At 37.0% G+C, this 23,946-nt stretch overlaps 1 protein-coding gene across 3 annotated transcripts; it reads left to right on the top strand.

Annotated features, from left to right (window-relative positions):
* Positions 1 to 1,641: 1,641 nt before the first annotated feature.
* On the top strand, positions 1,642 to 20,172 carry LOC108665739. 3 transcript variants are annotated; one of them, XM_018152530.2, is made up of 4 exons: positions 12,365 to 13,700; positions 14,433 to 14,626; positions 14,869 to 15,934; positions 17,120 to 20,172. In XM_018152530.2, exons 1-4 carry the CDS (start codon positions 12,485 to 12,487, stop codon positions 17,203 to 17,205), a joined length of 2,562 nt encoding a protein of 853 aa, XP_018008019.1. In that variant the 5' UTR covers positions 12,365 to 12,484; the 3' UTR covers positions 17,206 to 20,172. The 3 variants fall into 3 exon arrangements, with proteins under 3 accessions (XP_018008020.1, XP_018008019.1, XP_018008018.1); XM_018152531.1 differs by lacking the exon at positions 12,365 to 13,700 and adding an exon at positions 1,642 to 1,699 and having other exon boundaries at positions 14,869 to 17,188; XM_018152529.1 differs by having other exon boundaries at positions 14,869 to 17,188.
* Positions 20,173 to 23,946: the final 3,774 nt, after the last annotated feature.

The raw sequence follows: 23,946 nt of genomic DNA, 5'->3' as shown, positions 1-23,946 counted from the left end.
CTCACTGAAATGCAGTTTCAACAGTAAAATATTCATAATGAAGTTATATGCAGCCTTAAAACTTTAGCCTTTTCATAGAATTTAACTATATTCAAAATACTCTGAATATTCGATTGAAGACACTTGGGGCCCGATTTTAGCTTACAATGTGTATTGTAGAACATAAAATTAGGATTTAGAAAGTGCATATATTTAAATGAATGCTCATTGCATTACTGAACATAGTATTTAACACACTCCAACGACGAATGCACGACCAACACTGAAAGTCGGATTACACGAACGGAAGACCCAGAACTACTGACAGTGCAGGAGATGTGAAGCTAAGCATCCTCTAGCGTATGACAAGCATATGACATCTTACACTTCAGTGACACATGACGTACCTCCTCTGACACTAGAAGGTCTGCATTTTTGTTGACTGATACATGGAAATGTCAAGCAATATTGTGATACATGCTGGGGCATTGACATCTTATATATTTGCATTGTCATTTGAAAAAAAAAAAAACAAGGAAATGGCTGACGCTCGTGCGCGGCAAAATCTTATACGACCTCTTTGACTTGACTAGATTGTGTTTTTTTTTTAATTGAGCGAAACTGTTTCGTGAGAAGGATTAAGTAAAATAAACAGAATCGTGGGTTAAAATGGAAAAAAAAACTGATAAGCGTCATCGAATTCATACGTTATAGGAGACCATTATTCTCAGCCAACTAAGTATATCATAACGAAAATAGTTATAAATACCCTTCTTAGCATCACTGAAAACAATATTTAGCCGAAAATACGCAAGCAAACTATAATTTTCAATTTCAAACGGCTCTTGAAAAAAATCTTTACGACATTAAAAAGATTCTTCAGACGAAAACAAAAATTTTATCACTCACACGCATTTCTATAGAATAACTCCGTTACAATGTGAAACTTAAAATAAGAAAATGTCAGCATACATTCATTAACCACTGATGTCACTTTTCACAGCGTCAGTCTAAAAGAAACTGTCAGTAATATTAATGAGATGCAATATAGTCTCCACGCTCTAGTGTAGGGAAGGAGTCGCTGTGCTGCGAACACTTCATTTACTTCAACAGGAGCCGCGTATCTAAAAAACGCTTCCGTCATGAAAAAAGTGAGAAATAACAGAAGCACAATTTATCCATGTTTCTTAACTGATATTGTTGATAAATATTTACTTTAAATGCAGCTCAGAAAAAATCATATTATGAAGGTTATGAAACACTACCATGAGAACCTAATATTCGCATCACAATAGTTCTCATGCTCTGTAATGTTTTTATAACAAAAAAAGCTAAAAGCAAAATATTGCAATAACAAAGTATTGACATTAGGACATTTTCATCAGCAATCTAGTAATGTTTTTGGCATGAATATGATGACATAGTGTAAATGTAACGGTATGTATAAATTTTTATTTACAGACATCTCACAAGTTAATTCACTGTCACGGTAGCTACTGACCAGAAAGCTATTCGAGTGATATATGCTCAGTAGCAATGAATTTTTAAAATTTAATTGGTCGTGAATTCATGATTGAGAGTTTGCCATGTAAAATTAATATTTCAAATATTAGAACAACCGTTTTTTTCTCGCAAATCAAAGTTATAAATTATCGAGTGGAACTTTTTGTGCTCATCGTCGCACCGATGTACGCGCCCGCAACCTACTACATGGGAACAGGTGAGTGTATTCCTTTAATATCATAGAAATTATTATCTGTTATATATGCTCTAGGTTTATACTTTAACGTTCATTCTTATTCTTATTAATATTTCGTACATTACTCGTATTTACAGAACAATATACGGAGACTAACAAATCCTATGCTTCCTATCTCCTCATGCATTGGTCATTGACTCATTGATAAAATAAGAAAGTAGTCGGAGGTCAAGAAACAAGAGTGCTACTCCTGTGAAATAAAATAGACGAAATAAGACAAGAAGACAAGAAGACAAGGCTGAAATAAGACAAGAGTGCTACTCCTGTGAGTAGCACTCTTTGAGTAAGTAAAAGAGTAACAAATTTTATAGTAACAAAAAGAGTATCAAAACTTGAGTAAAAAGTAACAAACTTTTTACTTTGACAGCAACCAGTATTTCAGAAGCTGCGGCTGGAAACAATTTTTCCGTTTGTTTAAGTCTACGGGTAAAAGACCGAATATTTGGATTAACGTAATAGATTCTAGGGGAGACCCGCAAAAAACCGAGCTGTTTTTTTTTTTTTTAATTTATCTACCCGAAATTTATTTTAAAATTTATTGGAGTGAACTTCAAGCTACTTGGTACATTTATGCAAGTTTTTCAGTAATTCCACGTCGATCTTCAGGGATTTGATCCCAAATTTTCACAACAGTTTCTCCAGGGAAGTGGAAGGACGACGACCTGAGCGAGGTTGTTCATCAGTTTACATTTTCCCTATTTCGAAGCGGGAAAACTACTACAAAATTTTCATTCTCCCCATAGCATCATCCATGTAGGCTGTCTGTGGCATTTCCTTCCCAGTGTTTTACAGCGAAATTTTATGGCAGCTCGTTGCTCACGAAAATCAGACATCAGAGGCAGGGTGGCCCAGTGGTTAAAGTTCAGAGTACCAAGATTGGCGCAGAGAGGCGCGGGTTCGATCCCAGTTATGTGCGAAAGTTTCTGGTCAGAATCGGCAAGGAGGCCGGGCGGTTAAGCATAGCAGAATTGTAGCAGTGATTTGCGAGTTCGAGACCGCAAAATGCTGTGAATGTTCTGCAATGTTAAAAATCGGCAACAGGCCTACGGCCTAATAACGCTGAAACCGCTATTATTATTATTAAACCGCTATTATCAAAAATCGACGTGCGCGCAAAAAAAGTGAGCGGCACACGTACTAACTGATAAAAAAATATAACTCAGTACTCAATGCAGTGAGTGACAGAGAGCGCATTTCTCGTTGCTGAGTATCATGGATACTCGGCAACGTGAAGTCACAGACAGACAGACGGACGGACGGACAGGCGGACGGACATGACGAGCACAATAGCGCATTTTTTCCATAAATGAAAAAATGCGCTAAAAAAATGCGTACACGTATTAAGTGATGAATTTCAGTGGCATATAATGTCGGTATATACACACACATACCTGGAGAGTGCGGCTACTACCAAAACTTCGCCCACCATGCTCCGGCAGTTAATTTTTAGCGCATTTTCTCATTTATGGAAAAATGCTACATTGTGCTCGTCATGTCCGTCTGTCGGTCCGTCTGTCCGTGACTTCATGTTGTCGTCGACGAGAAAATGCGCTCTCTGTCACTCACTGCTGTGAGTACTGAGTTATATTTTTTTAGTCACTCCTCGTACTTGTTAACTTTGGTTTTGGTAGTGTTTCTTTTTTAGTTTGTACAACGCTGTTAGGATTTTATTCTGATATTTGTTTGCTCGAATAGATTGTTAACATTGGACTTTCCCAGCAGTTGAATCCGTTAGTTTAATTATAAAAAAACTGTCTTGCGAGCAATTGCTATAAAATTGGATATTTATTCAAATGTGGAGTTCATCTGGGACAAGCTGACCGCGACCGAAACGCATGTTGAATACTTAATAAAACATTTTATTCAATAAAAATTACATTACCTCTTTTAATTTTCATATAAATTACATTATCTCTTTTCATTCATGTTCAAGGGATTCATTAGTTCATCTGCGCATCGAAAATAGGACCATATTTTAAGACGTAATAGTTGAGGTAAGCGTATTCTGAGCCGCTGTGTAACTTCAGACGTGAACGTAAGCAAGCACGTCAAGGAGCCTCCATTCAGGCAGTGACGCCTGCAAGATTAAGAACTTTCGCACCAGTAGCGGGCTGCCTGCCAAATGAGATACCGGAGTTTTACCGCAATCAAGAAATGCATATATAATGTGCAAACGTCCGCAATTCCTCTAACGGAGTTTAAAAAACTTTTTTACTAACATAATAAAATAATACATAAAATAATTATGAAGCATTGAGTAAAAGATTGAAATTTTCAATAATGAGTATGGTGAATCACTGCCTCAGCTCTCTAATGAAAACATAACTTTTTTTAAGGATCGATTTAGCTTCACGGAAAAATCAATTCCTACAACATATTACACAAACTAAATAAGAACGCCTATGGACTCAATTGAATAAATCTTAGTAGCGAACGAAATACTTATAATAAGTACCACTGCCCACAGGTACGCTCAATGAGGTAAAACTATATTTTAAAAGTTTATTCAAATACCCGCACAATTAATGCCCGAAAAATTTGCCAATTTGCCATCAATAATTCATCAAAACATTTTGTAGACTAAATTATCTAAAACAAATAATATGCATTTTCATGTAAGTCGTAATTAAGTTATGAATAAACAATATTCTCGGGTATTACACGATTGCAATAGTCACAATTAAGGCATAACACAAATAATTCCTTAATTGAGGATAAACGTAAAGAATGGATAAATGATTTCAGTTCAAAATCTAATAAATATATAATTAATCCTGAAATTGCTGAACACTCGTGCCACTGTAACAAGACACTAGCTTCACTGCATAATACAGTCATACTCCGATTATTCAACTTATCGATAATATGAAAAATGTGAAGAATCTACCATTTTTGCATTTTGAATTACAGCTAATAATAATAATTGGTATTAACTATACTACACTGATCCACGGAACGACAAAGTGGATAAGAAATTCTTTGTTCCTGATGGGAGCAACGTCAAACAGCAACATCAGACAGCATCCTTGCCAGTGTCCAATCGCGCAGCTTCCCGCCACGATCTAAAATATACCAGACGTACGATATCAAGTACGGAAGTGTCAATACAAGGGTTGCATTTAGTTTGTGATTATCTACAAAAAGAATGGACTTAGGTCATTTAAAAATGACAAGCTGAAAATGTCTCCCGTCTTTTTACATTATGCAGCAAGCCGAGTTTGTAAATTGTATTATGAATTGTTTGATTTACGAAATAATTGTTGCAAACGTAAACTCTTGCAGTGACCTTCGCTCTACAGCTCTTTTTACAACACTTCTCTTTAACTTCACTTCTTGTCTGTCTCTCTGTCTGCTACAAATCTTGTAATCAAAATTTAATACACTTCTACTTATCCTACCGATCTGAAATTTTGCCCACTTGTGTAAAGTTGGAGACAATGCACGAATCAAATGTCAAAATAAATGATTTTGAAAAATTAAAAAAAAATTTTTTTAATATTAAAAAAATTGAAAAAATAATTTTGTCAGCTACAAATCTTATAACTGATATTTGACACACTTTTACCTGTCTAATTGATCTGAAATTTTGCACACTGGTGTGAAATCAGAGGCAATGCACAAATCAATTAACAGAATAAATAATTTTGAAAAAAATTATATATTAAAAAATTTATATATATTTAAAAAATTGAAATGAAAATTAGATGAGAAATTCATTGTACATCTGTAAGATTGGAGATACTGGATTCTTTGGAAGTGTTGTCTTTAAAAAGTAATTTTTAAACGTATATTATTTATGAGCCAACCTTGTCTGTCTGGAGTGAGCGCAGAGTGACAAAGAAGGTGCAACAGCTCCTTTGAACGTCAATTAATGCTTATGCTTCTTTAATCAGCAGAATAGGAATATCTATGGCATACAATATCGAAATTGCAACAGAATTGAGGTACGGTACATTGTGTCAGTGTGTAGTATATTAGTATATGTATATGATAGTACTCTAACGTGATTGTTTATAAAATTATTCCTATAGTCGCTAGATATCAAAGCATCGATTGCTTTGAGAAGCTTGCGTCCGGCCTCAATTTTGACCGATATCACAATAGTCAAGGAAAGAACTAAAAAATGAATAAAATTTTGTTAATATTCTTCCAACGGCAATGTTTATTAAAGCTTGAAATGAAATATTCATCATTTAAATTAAAATAATGCGTTTTAGACATGGGTAAAATAAAATCAAACTATTGAATTATAAAAATTGACTGACATGTTTTTATAGTAATACAAAATGATACGTTAGTATTGCAGAATATCACCAGGCATCGCTATGCCACAAATTTGAACGCAAGCTATTAGGTTGCTGCGATATTGAGGTCAGGGAAGAGAGGTTGCTTATCGTGCGATGCCGTGACCTACATCAGCTGACACTGAGAGCTACCAATACAATCATAAGAAATATAACACCTAAAGTTCACTTAGGTATATTTTCAACTGAGTTCTAGTTAAATTATGCATAGATTTGCCGTTATTTTCTTTTTATCCATTTGAAATTATTGTTCATTTTATTTTTATTGTATTAAAGTATATTTTTATATCTAATCGTAGAAGTGACGTTCCCACTGAGAAGAAGTTGCATCACGTCTTGTTTAATCCCTATTGCTTCTAAACACAACGAACAACTAAGCAAGTTTTAGCATCGAAGGTTATGAAGCAGGGCTAAGGAACTCACCCAAGGTCCCGAAAAGGTCCCTAGCGGTGCCAGATATATAGGTACGAGTACTTAAACTACCTACTGCAGAAGAAACAACACAAATTTGAATCAGTCTTAAATTTCTCCCTTGAAAATTCAATTATTTCATAATATTATTAGTAGGAATACTTGTTTATGAACTAATCTATTTAAAAATTCATTAGGAAGACATTTTAGTCTAGAAGTACAATCGATAAAATATGTAAGGACATTATTCAAATTACATGACGTGAAGAAAATCCATTCATATATACCATTAGGCTAAAAGTCATATTGTAAATGAAAAATTTATACGTTTGAATCCCTTATATTGAAGGGGTTTTCGAATTCATATTGCAACGTTCAGGAAGAAAAATGATTTGTTATGATGCTACACGTGTGGCCTTTAAATCGCCAAGAACCTGTGGATCCAAGTGTACGACAACTGCGATCATTAACAATGTTACACCATTCAAGGTTGAATTTGGCTTACCAGAAGCACGATGCTTCTCGAGGTGCCAAAGTTACGAGAGCATTATCGTGTGCTTTGCTTCGACTGCAGTCACCATCGTTGTGTCAGGTAGTGCAATGCAAACAACATCCTAAACTTATATCTATTGCATTCTTTTTACATCAAAATTGGCTATTTGCACATCTCTCTGTGCGTTAGAAGCCTGTCGCCGTAAATATGTAGGGGCTGATCGGGTGCATATTTATAATACTTATCGTGGTAGGATATTATTTGGGCCTGAAATTTGATCTTAGAGGAATTGTATTTTGTTACCAAACAAATAAAAAGTTTGTTCACATTTGTGACTGGTTTCAAGTGAGAACTTTACGATGAAATTAAGTTTAAACGGGTTTTTCTTTTCTTAGCATACATTTTCAGTCATTTTGACGGGTTCCTTATAATGGGATTCTATAATTGCAAAGAAGCAGTTTGTAACTAATAATTGAATTTTTACCACATTCGACAGAATAAAACAGAGATGCCTAATGATATACAGGTTGGTCCTTTCCATAACAAGCGCAACCAGTAGGATTTTTCAAAATGTACATAACTAATAATTTTGGGCGAAACTGTATATTATTCAATTAATTTTATTTTGAGTTTAACATGTAAATTCATTTCTTTTAACACGGATCTTGGAACTTGTACCTAAATGCCAATACACTTATACCAGAAATTTTACGGCTTACCTGAACTTCTTCCATATTTGTGCGATAATTTAAATAAAATTTGGAATTTTGGACAATGGAGCGATTTTCCATGATTGAGGAGTAATTAAACTGCAATGCTAAAATTGATATGAGTTGATATGAATATTTTACTTTCAACTTTTTACAACACTTCTCTTAAACTTCACTTCTTGTTGTTTGTTTGTCTGTCTGCTACAAATATTATAATAGATATTTAACACACTTCTACCTGCCCAATCGATATGAAATTTTGCACACTTGCATAAAGTTGAAGACAATGCGTGAATCAATTGACAGAATATATTATTTTAAAATTAAGCATTTTTTAATATTTAAAAGAATTTAAAAATAATTTTGTTAGCTGCAAATCTTATAATCTATATTTGACACACATTTCTACCTGTCCAAAATGTTGCACACTGGCATAAAGTTAGAGACATTGTTGCATGAATCAGTTGACAGAATACATAATTTTGAAATTCACAAAATTTCTACACATTTAAAAGTTTGATAATTACTTTTTTGAATATTTTAAAATAAAATTAGAAATTCATTGTACATGTGTAACAGTGTAACATCAAAGACATTGGATTCTTTGGAAGTGTTGTCTTTAAAAAGTAATTTTTAAACGCATATTATTTTGTTGTTAAATCTGCACTCGAAGAATAGATTAATACTAAAATTTTAATTCAGTTCATGATTTTGGTTTACACATCTCGAAAATATGCGCTTTTTTATTATGATGTACATATGGAAACATATTACGATGCAAATTGTAATGATAGTATTTGAAATTTTGAAATGAAATGAATCCATTGAAGAACGTGTCTAGGCAAAATTGACCGATCTCGGAATCGATTAGAAATCATTTGTATATTATTTACTGATAACCTGTCTGAAGTATTTTGAACACAAGCCTGTCAGATCCCCGATTCTGTTTTTGAATGAAGCGCCCTAACACAATTTCATCTGTGTTTGGTGGAACTGAGTTAGAATTTACGCACAAACTATAGTTGCCAGACACCGACATACGCCGCACTAGTACGCGCTCCCGAGTCCCGTCACACCGTCATAAGCTTCTCAGTAAGCGCGGGAACTCGTGTTGGCAGGTCGTTTAAGAGTAAAGTTGCTTATTCGGATGCAGTTATTTAACCATTGTGTTGTTATAAAATCTGATATCATTTTATGAACTGTGAATAATGCAGGGCTAATTTTTTGAACGGTTGTGGGTATGTGAGTGAAAACCATAAATTAATAAGAGAATGTTTCAAGGACTTACTCGACTGGACCCACGTGGTGAAGCAGTTGTCAAGTGAACCTGGTGCTGCTCTGACACATGCCACATGGGTGCACATGCGTTTACACAGAATTGTTTTGATTCGTAGCCCTTATTTATGTGTCCGAGACCTTACACTAAATTTAATTATCATGATTCGTTTTGTAGTGTACTTGCATAATTTTCGCTTGATATCTCAAGATGGTTTCTAACTGCTGTCTCAATTCGAATTTCCGAGGTCATTTTTGCTATTTATATAGGTACTATTGTGTGATATTACCTATGACTGCTATGTTATGATTGAGATTTTTAAATTCGTGAACACAGTAATAAAATCTTGCCATGAATCATGATGAATGAGTTCTGATGACACGTAGGTACTAACTTAGGCTAGCTAAGCTGCCAATCTTAGTTAAATTGTAACTTTGTAAGTGCTCTCGTAGCTAGTTAAAGACAATTATCGACAGACAGGAAATTATGGAATCACTTTGTTTTTCTTAATTCTGTGCCTATCCGTAACTTCATTCCTAGGAAATCCTAGCTAATTCAAAACGTTGCCATATCTCCATGACAGTTATTTCTATTTTTTATTTTCAGTAATCTGTTACACTATACGATCATTTTTAGCAACGCAGTGAACGCGTTGATGTAGGAAGTTACTATGTTAATATGTAACACTTCTGCAAATGTAACTCGCAATTCGCAAAAAAATTCAGCACTATCGTTCATTTTGAACATCGAAATTATCTTCACACTCATGTTTATTGTGTTTGATATGAAAACGTGGTTCTTGGACACAAACCAATTTGGAGTTCCACGTGCTTATTTCTTTGGTAAACGAAGCCAAGAAAATTTAATTTTTCATGAACGAAATCAGAAATCACGAACTATTTCATGGTAAAAAGTATACGGTCAAACATCAAACTGTCGAACCAAATGAACAATGCAAACTAAGTATCTGTTCAGATGTATTTTGTGTTTTGACTTTTGAATATTCACTTGTTAAATCCAGCCATTTCCATCTCATTGAGGCGGCTTTTAGGCCTAATTTTTTACCCGCAGCCCCGGCTCCCATGGGAGTTAGGGAGATGGACATGCATTCTATCCCCATAGACCAGCTCAGAAATGTTACTCCTTGGCAATGACCGTTGACCGTGAAGTTAAAACTTCACGTCAAGCTTAAAATTCATTCTGTGTTTATGTTGATGATATTTATCAACAAGTTGTTCGTGCTGATGATACGTGGGTACATTTGTTGATATGGCATAATTTCGATATGATCAGTACATATTTTTTCAATCAAAAGTTTAATTTAATTAAGTAAATAAATATCGGAATATCACGCAAAAATGTTCAAAGGAATTAGTGTTCAGCCAGTGATAGTCGCGAGCAGACATAGCACGATGCTTACCGTCATTTCCGTACTGGTCCGTTAAATGCTTACTATGCGTACGTCATATCTCTTGCCCCTTCCTCGTCGTGACGCAGCGACTGGCGACATGCGTACTTGCATTGACGCTTCCGCACGCGCGAAGTTTTCGTTTTCTATTCGCTAACCAAAGAAAACGGTGGCTTGAAACGCTGCGGCTGAATCATAGCCTTCTAATTGTATATGTTTAATTCATTGAAGGTCTGACTGGCAGTGACTGCAATGTCTGATTAAAGTAATTTAGAAACATTATGTGGGGTATATTCGTTTTATCGCTCGTAAATTTATATTGTGGATACAATTTTTTGAGGCGTTAAAAGGTTCGGATCTTGTTAAGAATAAGCCACCCAGACGTTACCGGGGTGCTTTTTTAAGAATTACAATTTAATGTAAAATAATACATTGCAAAACATTAAATCCCATATGACAAGCTAAACATCTTATTCAAAGTACTGAACCGCAATATGATTCTATAAAGCTTCAAAAGCATTTTTTGAGAAGCGATTTCGCCACATGAATTATTGAAAATAGGAATAAGAAACTCCTTCTGTGTATTCCAATACGATTCCAAATTTTATACCAGGCTGCGTTTTCTTAATTAACAAGGTCATACTGGGGTGCTTATTCTTAACAAGATCCAAAGCAAAGATTCAATCAAAACAATAAACGCCGCGAAATTCGATTTATCGAACACGTGCATATTGCATAATACTCAATATATCCATAGAATATTTCCAATCGGTGAATCTCAACCACTTCACCTAGCACAGCTCTCAAGGTTGCTTACTCAGCAAGGTCGGAGCGGTCAGCGAAGCTTGGCAACGAAGACTGGGCCTGATGTCCGCAAAACATCGAGTCGTCACCGAAAAATTCCTATATCAAATCAATGAAAAAAATCATTGCGCATATATGCTTGAAATATTTCAACTGCTAATATCCGTGTGTGATTTATAACGGTATATATAATTTTTCAAGGGACATTAAAGAAATAAATTACATAAATATGGTCGTGCTTTAAATCTTAGCTGTTCGAAAAATTTTGTGTATATGTAGATTTTGATGCTCGTCTTTCAAAAATAACAGTTTCTTATTGTCATCCATATCGATTTTTGATGTATATCGGTTCATTATAACGGAAAAGTCGATTTCTGAATAAAATGCGCGTACCTACACGGAAAAAATATAGTTTCCGAAGAATTCATTGACACTTGGTTATGAGCTGTAAATGGTAAAGCATCAAACCATCGCCCTTGGTTACTAATTGCAAGAGCTGAGGTCATTCCAGGTTAGGACTAATCCATTAATGACTGGTGGCCCCGGCACCGCAGTTGCAGTAGTATACGAGACGAGTACATACACTTTCTTCGATTCCGTTAGGTTTTTATGATGAAGTGATGTCATGTTTCATGTGGAATAGGGAGTTATGTTTGACTTCAATAAGATCGAAAGCAGTCCGGATGTCAGACAAGATCCATAACAAATCAATCATTGTCCCTCGCTTTCTTAACTGTTAACTGACGTTTGAGCATTATCAGTAATATTGACAATGCATTCGGAGTAATACTTCGAAGTTGTCTCAAAGGGGCAAAAAATTAAACATGTATTATATTTTTTCTTTTCGTCTTTTGTTTTCTTCTGTGTTACGTAGGCATTGCTTGTTCACAGTATTAGTTTCAAGTTGATTGCCTTAAAATTGGTTTAGAGGTAGGCAGGAATGCAGTGCAATCAACATCATTTTTACGTGGTCAATACACAGAAAAGCATTTCATGCACAAAATTTAAATAATGCCCTTTGTACTGCTGTAAATTAGGTGTTGTAAATTTCCTCATTTGATATTACACAAAAAATCCGTGCGTCGATAAAAAATTCTGGATACGTTACTGCTTAATTTTTGGTTACTTTCTTGGCTTCATGCTTGCATGGTTAAGGAGTGCATAATTAGTTTGCAGGTAAATTCATACACGTATTTTTGATAATTTGTTGATTGTTTCAGGTTTGCATGAGTAACACTTAATTTCTTTCGTTGACAGTCTGGTTGCATTAATGTTGATATAAATTTCTGGATACAGTGAGTAAAAATTTCCAGGTTTTAACGTTAAAATCACGAACAATCATGAATCCTGTCACAAATTTTAATAAAAAATCGAGAACCGACAATTCTACGGGTACACGGTCCCGTGATAGTGAATCCGGTTCTCCAATCGCATTTAAATACATCTCACCGTCAAACTCGTCTTCACCAGCGAACCGATTACAAGTATCATCTCCAACATCTGTCACGTCTCAATACATCAAAACATCAGTTGGGTCTTCTGTTCACTATTCCATCATCCCGAGGTCTCGATCGTCTTCTGGAGAATGCTCACAACCGTCCAGCTCCCCGCATTCTGCGAGTTCAACATCGCCCGTTTCGAGATGTTTCTCATATTTGAGTTCAATAGAGAAGCTGAGCGAACTGTCTTCGGAAACAACATCTCGCTCATCGTATTCGTCCTCGTCCGGAAGCTCGTCATCGTCTCCTGATGATTCACAACCGAATGTTAAGGCAACAAGCTTAACTCCATCGCTCCACTGTGCTTTTCAGGCCGGAAAGAATAATAGAAGCGAAGACTTCGCTTCCAAGGCTAGTAGTGCCGCCCAACGCTTGTTTAAAATAAAAAGTATTTCGACCGTTCCATCAAATGCGAACAATTTTATTTTAGAAGTAAGGAGGAAATTAGCCGAGGAAGCGCAGTCATCCAGCAGAAGAGACTCTGATCCTAAAATTCAGTCTTCAAGGCGAGTGACAGAAGAATGTGGGCAATCTTCGACTCACTTGGACCCTAGGAAAAGAGTCTCGATAATCGTTGGAAAAAAGTCTTCTGAATATAACACGTATGCTCCAAGTAAAGCAGTGGGAAACCCTCGTAGTACGATCACTGTTATTCGAGGACCTCCATTGTCCCACAATTGCATTGGTAAAATGACCACGCCGCGAATATCCGCAAATTTCAGGGCATGCAGATCGCCTGCTAAATCTTCTTCGAAATCATCTGGTCGGATAAATAGGCCTAGCTTATCCACAAAGTTAGTAACGAAGAGAGAGCTTTTTACCACCGCAAGTAGAACTGTTGAATCAGCTCATAGAACAATCGGATCAGGGGCACCGATTTCAACGCCTGATTATGCGTGGAAGGAAGAATTGCAGCGTCAGACTCCTTCTCCCATGGATTCCACCGGCTCTACTTCTAGCGAGACTCCAATCGATGATGCTCGGGATTCATCCTGGGGATATTTATCTTCTGGAGAAAGAGACGCTGTTTCAGTTCTAGCGAGTTTTAGAACAATGAGTAAGTTATATCATTTGAGGGATCCAAAAATAATGTCGACGTATATTAAATCCTAAATGATGTAATTTCGTTCGCCGTGCGCCCGCCCGCCATACCTGCATAAATAAATATTCATAATAACCAGTTACCATCCCTTTTCAGCATCCCCGGACAAAGAAAAAATCTATATAATTTCGACAAGCATCGTGTCTCTAATAGATTTTATTAATTTTACGCTAATACTTTATTTCTGTCTGTTCATTTCTTGCGAATATACCATATACGTATATTCCCTGCATCTTAAGTTATTTTCATGGGTAGTATGGTCGCTGTTTAAGAAATAGCGAGCGAAAATGCATGAAAACCTGGTAAGAGGCCTATGCAATGCGCATGGTACGTGCCAGTGGTCAATTCCAGCTGATAATACCATATGACTATTTGATGCAGAAAAGGCTTGTTAAAAGACAGGTAATATTTCAATATACTCACCATCGTTCAATTCAGAATGAAATAACTTGCATCTGCTTTTGGTAAAATAGTCCCTTTGGTGGTGGAGGTCACGGAACTCGTATCCCGCGAGAAACTATGTTTCTACCATTTAATTTCAGCCTTTACTGATGCAAGATAGATTCGTTCATCTTTTTTGGAGCAAAGCACGGAATATTCTTCCAAATATTCCAATTGTTTGCGTAGTTTCTTGTGCAATTATGGATAACTCGACACACACACACTAACGTTTCCTGATTTTTGCAGAGGCCGATTGTATCGTCACCCAAGCCACGGAGACACCCCGGCACAACAGCACCGGCAAGAAACGAAGAGGCAACTTGAATAAGGAGTCCGTGGGCATATTGAAGAAATGGCTTTACGAACATCGTTACAAGGCATACCCCACCGACGAGGAAAAAATGACCCTGGCTAAGGAATCAGGGCTTACTATTCTGCAGGTATTGATTTAGATTGTCGAGTCTGGCTGGGTAATTTTATGATGTACCTACTCGGGTCTAAGACAGTCAATGACTCTAAATTTATTCGATTTAAGCTTGAAAAATGCAAGAGATATAGGAGGAATGTATTTTTTGTTTCAGCGAACTATGAAATCAGCTGATAGAGATCACCTTATAAAAGCATAAAGTATTTCACTATTAGATCCGAATGAATCGCTATTAAAACAATTTTCTCATTTCAGGTTTGCAACTGGTTCATTAACGCTCGTCGCCGCCAATTGCCCGGAATGTTGCAGCAAGAAGGCTGCTCTCCAGAGAATTATACCATAACTCGCAAGGGTAACCACAAGTCCAAGCGATCCCCTCCTGGGACTGGTGACCCCGTCAACCGTGCTGGCCCATCGCGGGCCCAAAATCTTAATCTTGATCCGATTCCGCAGGTTTCAACGACGAATATTGGTCAGTCCGAACAAAGTCGTCGACTAGCAACAACTCCTTTGAATGGTCCGAGAGTAGATGAAAATCTTGCCAGTTTTCCAGGTTACTCATATCAATCGTCTCAATGGAATAGCGAGCAAGCATTCGATCCAGCGGACCGTGTTCCTGCTTGGGTTGACGAGCAGAGGCAGCTTAGCCGTACTCTGCCTCCGGTGTTGCAATACAGCGAGCTTTACATCGCAGAAATGCCTGGAATGAACACATATTCGACATGTTATTCGGGTGGTCCATCTCAATGCATATCGCCGTCAGCGCCGTTCATTGCCAGAGACGCAGCAATTTTGTGTACACCAGACCCGTCTCCGCAGATCCAAAGGGAAGGAAATGTATATCTTCCGCATTCTGATCTAGTTGATTCGTATGGATATCTCCCTGCAGGCCCCTACGGAATGGTCATAAGTGAAAATGGCACTACACCACCTCCTACCCCTCCAACTGTAAGCTCAAGTAAAATCTCGCAATCGCCCACCGCACCTCAAGAGCAGAACTTTTCTTTCTACAGACCGGAAAAATCTGCGCAATACGTTTTCGACAACTGTCACCACGGGATGGGCTCGTGTACTGAAAATGGGTCCGTAATTCCTAATGGCATTCAGGGATATTCTGTCGTCGAAAATAATCAAGACGGTTTCCAAGTCAACGATAATTGTGCAAATATCACCAATCAATCGTTCCAGGCTATGGATGATTCGTTAAGTCCCGACCAGTCAGAGGACCGAGCAATGACAGGGACTACAATGGATATTGACCCGCAGTCCCCACCTACCCGTGACTACAACAGTCTTCAATTACTGGTGGACACGGCCTTAGGTAATTGCAACGAGCCTTTGCAGCACAAACAGTTTATTGATGCTACAGGTTTCCCAGTGTCGGCACTGCATGGCAGTCATGATACCGAAGAAGCCCCGAGGGTTTTGCTTTCTCTCTGAAGGATTTTTGGTTTTCTCTGGCAGCATTTCATTCTGGCAATTTATGCAGAGTCGAGACAGTTAGAAAAAGTACTAATTGCACGTTTTATGAGTACCTCGATTTAGACTAGAGGAATGCTATCAATTTCAATCAGTTCATTAGCTCATCAGCCATCAATAAGCTCTTACGATGTCTGTGGTATGCCCATCTCGTGAACTTTTTTATGGCAGGAACCTTTCCCAGTTCAGTATAATTTTTCATTTATACCTCCCCATAGTAATACGTTCAATTCTGTTCAGGGATCGATATTCGGTATTGATTTCATTTGAATCCTTTACACTTAAAATTTTTTAATTTCAGTTTTCAGTTGAGCGGTCAAACCGATCAAATTTACAGGTCCATCGGAAACTTCTATCAAAACTACAAATGCCCAGCCGAAAATAAGTCCCTGTTTTACATGCTTACGAAACCTTGTCGTTTGTATAATTTTTTAGCTGGTAATTAATCCCGAAGCAACAGGCGTTCATGGTTCCTTACGCAGAAAATATTTAGAAATTAACATCTTTGAATGCATCAACTAGTTTAGTAGGTGTACATTTTTTTTGTAAATTTCAATTAGGTGTATCGTCTTAACATTGCGCAAACTTCTTAGCTCTCAGACGTCTAACTTAGATTTAGCCGTAACCTTCTATCTCTGCATGAATAATATGTTTTTACGAGAAAAGTGCAGCAATAGCCTGCCTTGACTAATTTCTGGGTTATTAACGAATGAATTAGTTAATATTTACCTTTAATTCTTCCTCACAAATATGTTTCACTCAGATCAAGTTGTATTCACACGAAATTCGTGAATTAGCTCAGCTTTTCTAAGTTGTGTGAAATTACATTTTGCAGAAACTGAAACTGATCTAAGTTTGAACTCAGTGTTCATATAGATGTAGATAATAGCTTACTCTCTCTTTGTTGCAAGTCAATAACATTGTAGTACATAGATGTTTGCCTGTGTCTTCTGTGATACATTCTAACTTGGTTCCCTGTTGTGCGTGTCAAAAAGCTTGTTCCTCATCACGTTCTTGTCGCTTGCAGGAATTATCAAGAATCCTAGTGAGTGCAGCAGAGCCTCAACCGCCGGGCTTAGTTCGCCTGCCTCTTCTGCCTGTAGTTCGACTTGACCGAGTGGACGCTGTGGGCCCTATCATTCTGTACCGCTTCATTATCCTTATCGTAATGATCTCTCCTCAACAACATAACAATGTTACTTCATATAACTATCAAAGCATTAATGTGTCTAGTTTAGCCTCTAATGCAGCCTCTAATCATGCAGGAGCTCAAACATCGAGTCGAATGTCAGGCTCAGTACTTCTAAATCGCGACAAGAATTGATTAAAATAGATCCATCATTGCACTGACGACATTTAGCTCTTTTTCAGCAAATAAATTCCAATTAAATTAAATTAATCATTCATAATTGATTCTTTATGAATCGTTTATCATTCAGCTTATCGAACTTCCTTTTTAGCTGAAAAACTAAACAAGAACTAAGATATCTGTGGAAACTGAAAATCACTATTTAAATTCTGACGTCGTCTGAGTGCTCTCCTAAATCAAATAACAAAAATGACGCATTACATAACAATATAATGACGGTTGTATTTGCAGAGTAATGATGAAATATATTGGAATCTTTTTATTAATTTAATCGAAATATTTTTTATTTTAACCAATTATAATTTTATCTATTTTAAGTGTAGCCATACCTCGCTAGAATTTGGAACTCTACTCTACAACTTGGCTTCAGGATTTATTAGACTCCTTATGCTATGCTCCTAAATCCTTGCACGATTTACTCCCCGAGTGCATAAACTCTTTATAGCACAGTATGTTTGGCATTTTCCTGTACTTGTCGTCTGATTTGGCTGGTTTTTACTAACTGATTTGAATGTTTTCTCGAGTGATTATCGTTAACCCGACAACGGGCAATCATTAATATTATATCATTCACTCGTCATGCATGCTACTAATTCAAAAATTTCTGACTCGCTTTCCATAAGTATGGTATGTATGCGAAAATTTACGGTTTATTTGTCGACAAAAAAGTAGGGAGGAGTTTAGTTGATTATTCTTCTAGAATGACGGGCTTCCATAGGTTATCTCCATTTGTTGGGAATGGAAAAATCTTAATTAGTAAGGCTAAACGTAAGTAATATTGTCGCTCATCAATTTCTTAACCATGCACCACCTCCATAATTTGACAAATAACTGAATTCAAGTGAGGAACGACGATCTATTCGTTGACTCAGAAGCCTGAATATATAATTTCAATTAATTGCAATTCATTTTATGTTGAAGCTATTGTTGTTTCTACAATTCAATTAACTTGTTGCCTGGGAGTGAATTTAGATCAATAGCAGTTGTAATCCATTTTTTGGGGGATAACGGGAAAGAACCTTAATTCTTTCTGATGATCTGAGCACCTCAATATCCCATAAACTCAGCGTTAACAATTTGTAAATATATTTTTATGCGTCATTCTGTAAACAAATAATCCTGTTCAGCAGGTTTTCCGTGCATTGTATCAAACTCAAGTCGTTGGATATAAAACAACATCAGATAGTTTGTTAGCGTTAAATAATTTATCGATATATGACGAGGTTTAAGATTTGTAAATATATTGTTGCCGTAGTGTACAAAGTTTATGTAGTACTGTAACGCTCCTGAGCTCTAATAGTTGATCTTGCTCCATATCTTAAGTCTGCGCCTAGATTATCCTGAAGGTTGACAACGATTATGTTTTCTGAGGGAATATTAATCCAACAATATTACTATTAATATTTAGGTAACTTTATAACCAAGATAATTGGTAAGTTCGTTTTTTTCATTCGTGAATATGACAAACGGAATTCGATTATTCTATTAAATGGTATTTTTCACAACCGTCATATTATAGGGGACTTGCGATAGTTTGTATCCAAAAGTCTGGACAGGTTCGAATGACGAGTAACGTAGTTTAATCGTGACCTGCTGTCTTACCGTTATTTTCCGTGACTTGAAATATATGATACGACATTATTAATTATACTCCACCTTACGAGAATACTTTACTGGACTTTTAGAGACTATCTATACTTTTTACTGGACTAGATAGAGACTGCGTGCAATTTTAGTTGTGCCATGCGTAAGTTTCTAAGTGTACTGCCTTGATGCCTGTACAAGTTTGTTTTGCCTATCCTATAGCCTTAACCCCTTGCGTTTTTTGTTCTGCAAGATTAAGCATCTTGGTTCGGAAAAGATTTAAAAGTCGAGGATAGGCTGTTAATGTAAAACGCGACAATCGTGTTCCTCATATTGATCTATTATGACCTCTTCTTTTTTCCCAGTATCTTTGTTGTCACGGTAGCTCGGTTGAGGTTACGGGCAACTGATAACTTATCAGACTTTGTTTTATAATGTATTACATATTTTTTCTTCTATGGGAGCAGCTGATAGTTATTTCATTTTAAATAATGTCGCATATTAATTTTAAGGAATCCCTAGGCTAAGGCCTGGTGTGATTATCAAAAATATTGAGTCTGAAACTCTGCTATCTCTGACTTAAATTTGACTGCTCCGTACTAATCGTGATATGCTCAATGCTATTTGATAGTGTGACAGTTGGCAATGTCAACCCAACCTCAGAATTTTTACCACGCTTATTTTACAACTTCATGTTCTATATGTTACTGGTAATATTTGATTGAATGAATAATTACAAATGCAAATTGGTTAAGTTATTCGAAACCTTTACATCGGTTCAAATTTAAGCGAATGTAAGACTCAGTCTACAAACCAAACGTTCTATATTTTTGGCCACATTACTTTTTATCAAACCACTCAATGTGAGCTTTATTATTAATAAATTAATTACTGCTCAACCCCTCCACTTTTATCCAATTGACTTGATATTTCGATTCTAATCGCAGCTTGTAAGTTTTTTAACTATAGCATATAAGTTATTTGACTAGTGGCTAAATTAGCGAATAATCTGTGCATCACACTAAAACAAAAAAACATCAGATATTTCCTGTGTTTCTCAGTTGAAAGTTAATAGTCATTTTATCAGCATTTTAAGTGACCAACAATTTCACAATTTTAATTACTTGTGAATTAAAAAGTTCATTCTTCGAAAAGCCCCTCGGTTTATTCATTTTCTTCAAGCCCCAATTCACATTTCAGTAAGAACTTCACCACCTGAATACTAAGTCGAAGATTTGCGCTGAATCAAATTATGACGTCTGCGTCAGGCGGAGGAATGAATGAAACGCGCCACTTATTCAGCCTGGCGCTTCTACGTTAGTGACGACTACTAATATTATTTATTTCTTCTTCGTTACATCTCAGAATTACGAGGATTTTCCGCGGGAATTCAAGGAGTGGCTTAACTCCGCCTAATCTAGCTACTGACCAGATTAAAACTGGCTCGCAAAATGACTAGAAGAGGCTCCCAATAAAAATGTATTTATGAACTTGAGCTTTAAGGTTACGAAACATTTCTTGTCCCATCAATACGCTGTATAGGCATATCTTATGACTTAGTTGTTTGAAAATATCGTTTATATAAAAGGAAAATCACTATAAATTTTGACTACAGTCGCATGTGTACATATGTACTATTAAGACAGTTTTTTATTACGATAGGTTTATAATTGACGGTTGTAGGTGAAGCATTTGCACCAAACGTGCAGTGTAGGTTTGAATCCGTCGGTGCATCTGCTAAAAAGTGGCGTTGTAAAAGGGAACGAGGCAACGTAAAAATTTGCGAAAAATTCATTGACCGGCGCATACAAAAAAAAAAAAAAAAACGGAATTTTCCAATTTCATGCTTGATCCGCTGGTGAGATGAGAGAAATATCGATTAGGTGACAAATTTAGATCTGAAAAATGAATAAAAACGTCGTAGCTCGTCACCCGTGAGAGTCTTAACTCGCTCATATGCAGGAAGTTCTGCATCCAGCCTAACCTACCGTCAGTCTGAGGCCCGAAATTATACAAGTATAGTAGTGCTGTAATATGACCGTGTGATGAGTTATCGACCTAGATCATACCCCCACTTATCGCATGATCAGACTACAGCAAAAAAAATTGGAACTTCGTATTATTAGACTTGAGGGCCAATCTTACCCTTGTTGACTGTTCCCACGACTCCCTGCCGTATCAAATTTGAACCTACTTGCATGGCTGCACAAAGGTGGAAAGCCGAAGGCGCTAATACTTTAGGCAGTACGCCACTGGTCTGGCTTACGTTGTTCCCGCGTAGTCTGTGTCTTCAATTTCTAAATGCATGCTGAGAAAGCACATTTCCTGAACGAGTTTCGCTATTTCGGGCGCCATCACTATAGACGGAACGTTCATAGAAGTATCGATAGGACTGCAAATGCTGCTGGTCATCTCGTCATATGTCCCAGCAAGTGATGGCAGATGCTTACTGCTTTCATGCAGCGATATCAGGCTTCGGAGAGACAAATTATTCTGCACGCTTCAACGCTCGCAAACTATGTTCGCACAAGCTCTTGGCATTAAACATGTTCCTGCTCCCAACGTTCTGAGTTTCTTGGGAACCTGCAGAGTTTTTCTACCGTCATTTTTACGACTTCAAGTCTTGCAAAATTTTTTCTTACGTACTTCAACACCCCGTAGCACGAACCATTCAAGACTCAACTATCGCCTAATTCAATACAAATGAAAATAGTTGCTAATTTAAGTACTGTAAGTATTTTCATAGATATATATTCTATTACGAAATCTGAGTTTATGAAAGACTTGTGCATTTGAATCGAGGACTGATTAGCAACAGAATGCAATACAACTTAAAAAAATTTAATGATAAACCAAACAAAAAGTCGCCCTTTAATATTTTTACTGCTTTCCATTTTCATCAGGAAAAATTAATCTTCTGATGCTGCAGTTATGTAAGTTGCTTCTTGAAAAATTTCCACCTCAAATTCAACCGAATGACCTTTATCACACCAAGACATCGTACTTCATGATGTAAGTAGTACGATATAGGAACCTAATTCGACACCTGTGCAATGATCACCCATGTCTCGGTAACAAGGTCCGCTTTCTCCTCCTCGATGGGTTACGGATAGTCGCGGTGCTCCGTCAGCCACGCCGACAGGACGGCCTTGGACTCTTGACAGAATTTGGGCCTTCTTTTTCTGACGACGCTGTTACCCGGCCTTGGGTGCTTGCGTTTGTTGAGCGATGTGATGTGTAACGGCTGCAAAAACCAGTAACATTGTATTTTGCTATACTATAATGTAGAAAACTACAGAGCCCTGATAGGCTATTCAGCGAGCATTGAGATTGATAGGCGAATCAGAATTTCAAAGTGTGTTCAAAATGTTGCCGATGCTGTCTTTAGAAAACGGGCTCGAAAGGATGACTTCAAGGCACCGAATCGCGAGATGCATTGTGGGATCGACCGCCATAATTATTGCATCAGGGTCCAGCTTTCGCCTACGTATTCAATCTACTGCGCTTGCCTCTTTTTGAAGTTTTGCGCTTTTGAACGGCTACTGCGCCGTTGTTGGATGCACCAGTCGTTTTCACGACTATTTAAACAGAAAACTGGATAATGGAATACGTTTCTTCAGTTTACTAGCCGTGAATATTTATGATACACGACACTATATATTTTCCAGGAGAAAAATCTGTTACATGCCACTAGATAGGCTATATAAGTATGAATATAAAGTAATAATATATACAGATCAGATTACATTGACATGATTCATTATCCTCATCTTTGCAGCAATGACAGTTATGTTGCAGTTGGCTGGTTTGTATGTGTATATCTCCTGCACCCATCTATCGACAAATCGCTTGCAATTTTCAAGCGTCTTGTATGCCTTGAATTCTTGCCAGGTTTATTGGCTGACACCAAACACCAAATAGTTCAGTTAATCACCATGTGAAACGGAAGGCAGGATTTTAAAATCTGCACACCACTATTTTGTCGGCACTCCATAGGGATCAACATCGTTAATGTCGAACAATTTTCTTGAATACCGGTCTCTCGCTGAAGAACGGAGTTTTTGACAACTGCTTAATCCTTGCTGCTTTGCTATTTTTTTCTCCATTGCCACCTAAACATCCAAACATGTAAGAACGAATGAGTAAGCTAAGGTGCAAGTGTGCTACAAGCATGGATGCGGAGCAACGCGGATTACGTGGAATTTGAAACACAGGAGCTTGGCGAGCCCGATAGACTTGAGATTAATCATTCGAAAAGTTTTGGATTCGCTGCACACATTTCAAGAATAAATGTTTTGGCGAGTAAGAAATACGGCTTTTAATGAAACAATTTTTTGTGGAACGAAAAACGGATTCGTTTCGTTAAAGTACCATTACCTACTTTGACCATCTTGACACTACAGGTAAAGAGTTAGGGGAGATTTTAAGATTCAAATATTACCCGCCAATCAATGTAGATTGTAAACTCAGTTTTGATGAGAACTTACGGTGCTGTTCAAGCACAGGTTAAGTATTAAGCTGATATTTCTTAAAGGGGTTACAGGCACGAAGTTAGACGGGCCTGCCGAGATGTAAACAATGAGGTGAAAATGGCATGCACCATTTAACAGAATAAAAAATCTCAACAAGGGTTGTGCACAACAACTAATCACCTTAATGAAATATTCAGGGAATTATGGTGCGACACAAAATACTAAGGAAACTTTTGTCCCCGTCTATGTTCACTTTAAGAAAAGCTATATTCATGAGAGCCGACCCTTGGTCTTATTAAGATGAGCCCGCTTAACTTCTCCACAATAGGCTTCAAAAAGTCCGGGAGGGAATTTTTCCCGCCAATAGGGCCCCTGAGACCGCTCTTAATTGACAGACCGTGGAATTTGTAGTCAGTTCTTTGTCCATCT

This window comes from Hyalella azteca, unplaced genomic scaffold (genome assembly GCF_000764305.2).
Source record: "Hyalella azteca isolate HAZT.00-mixed unplaced genomic scaffold, Hazt_2.0.2 contig10453, whole genome shotgun sequence".
Taxonomy (NCBI): Eukaryota; Metazoa; Arthropoda; class Malacostraca; order Amphipoda; family Hyalellidae; genus Hyalella; species Hyalella azteca.
This window is presented reverse-complemented; position numbering and strand designations above follow the sequence as displayed.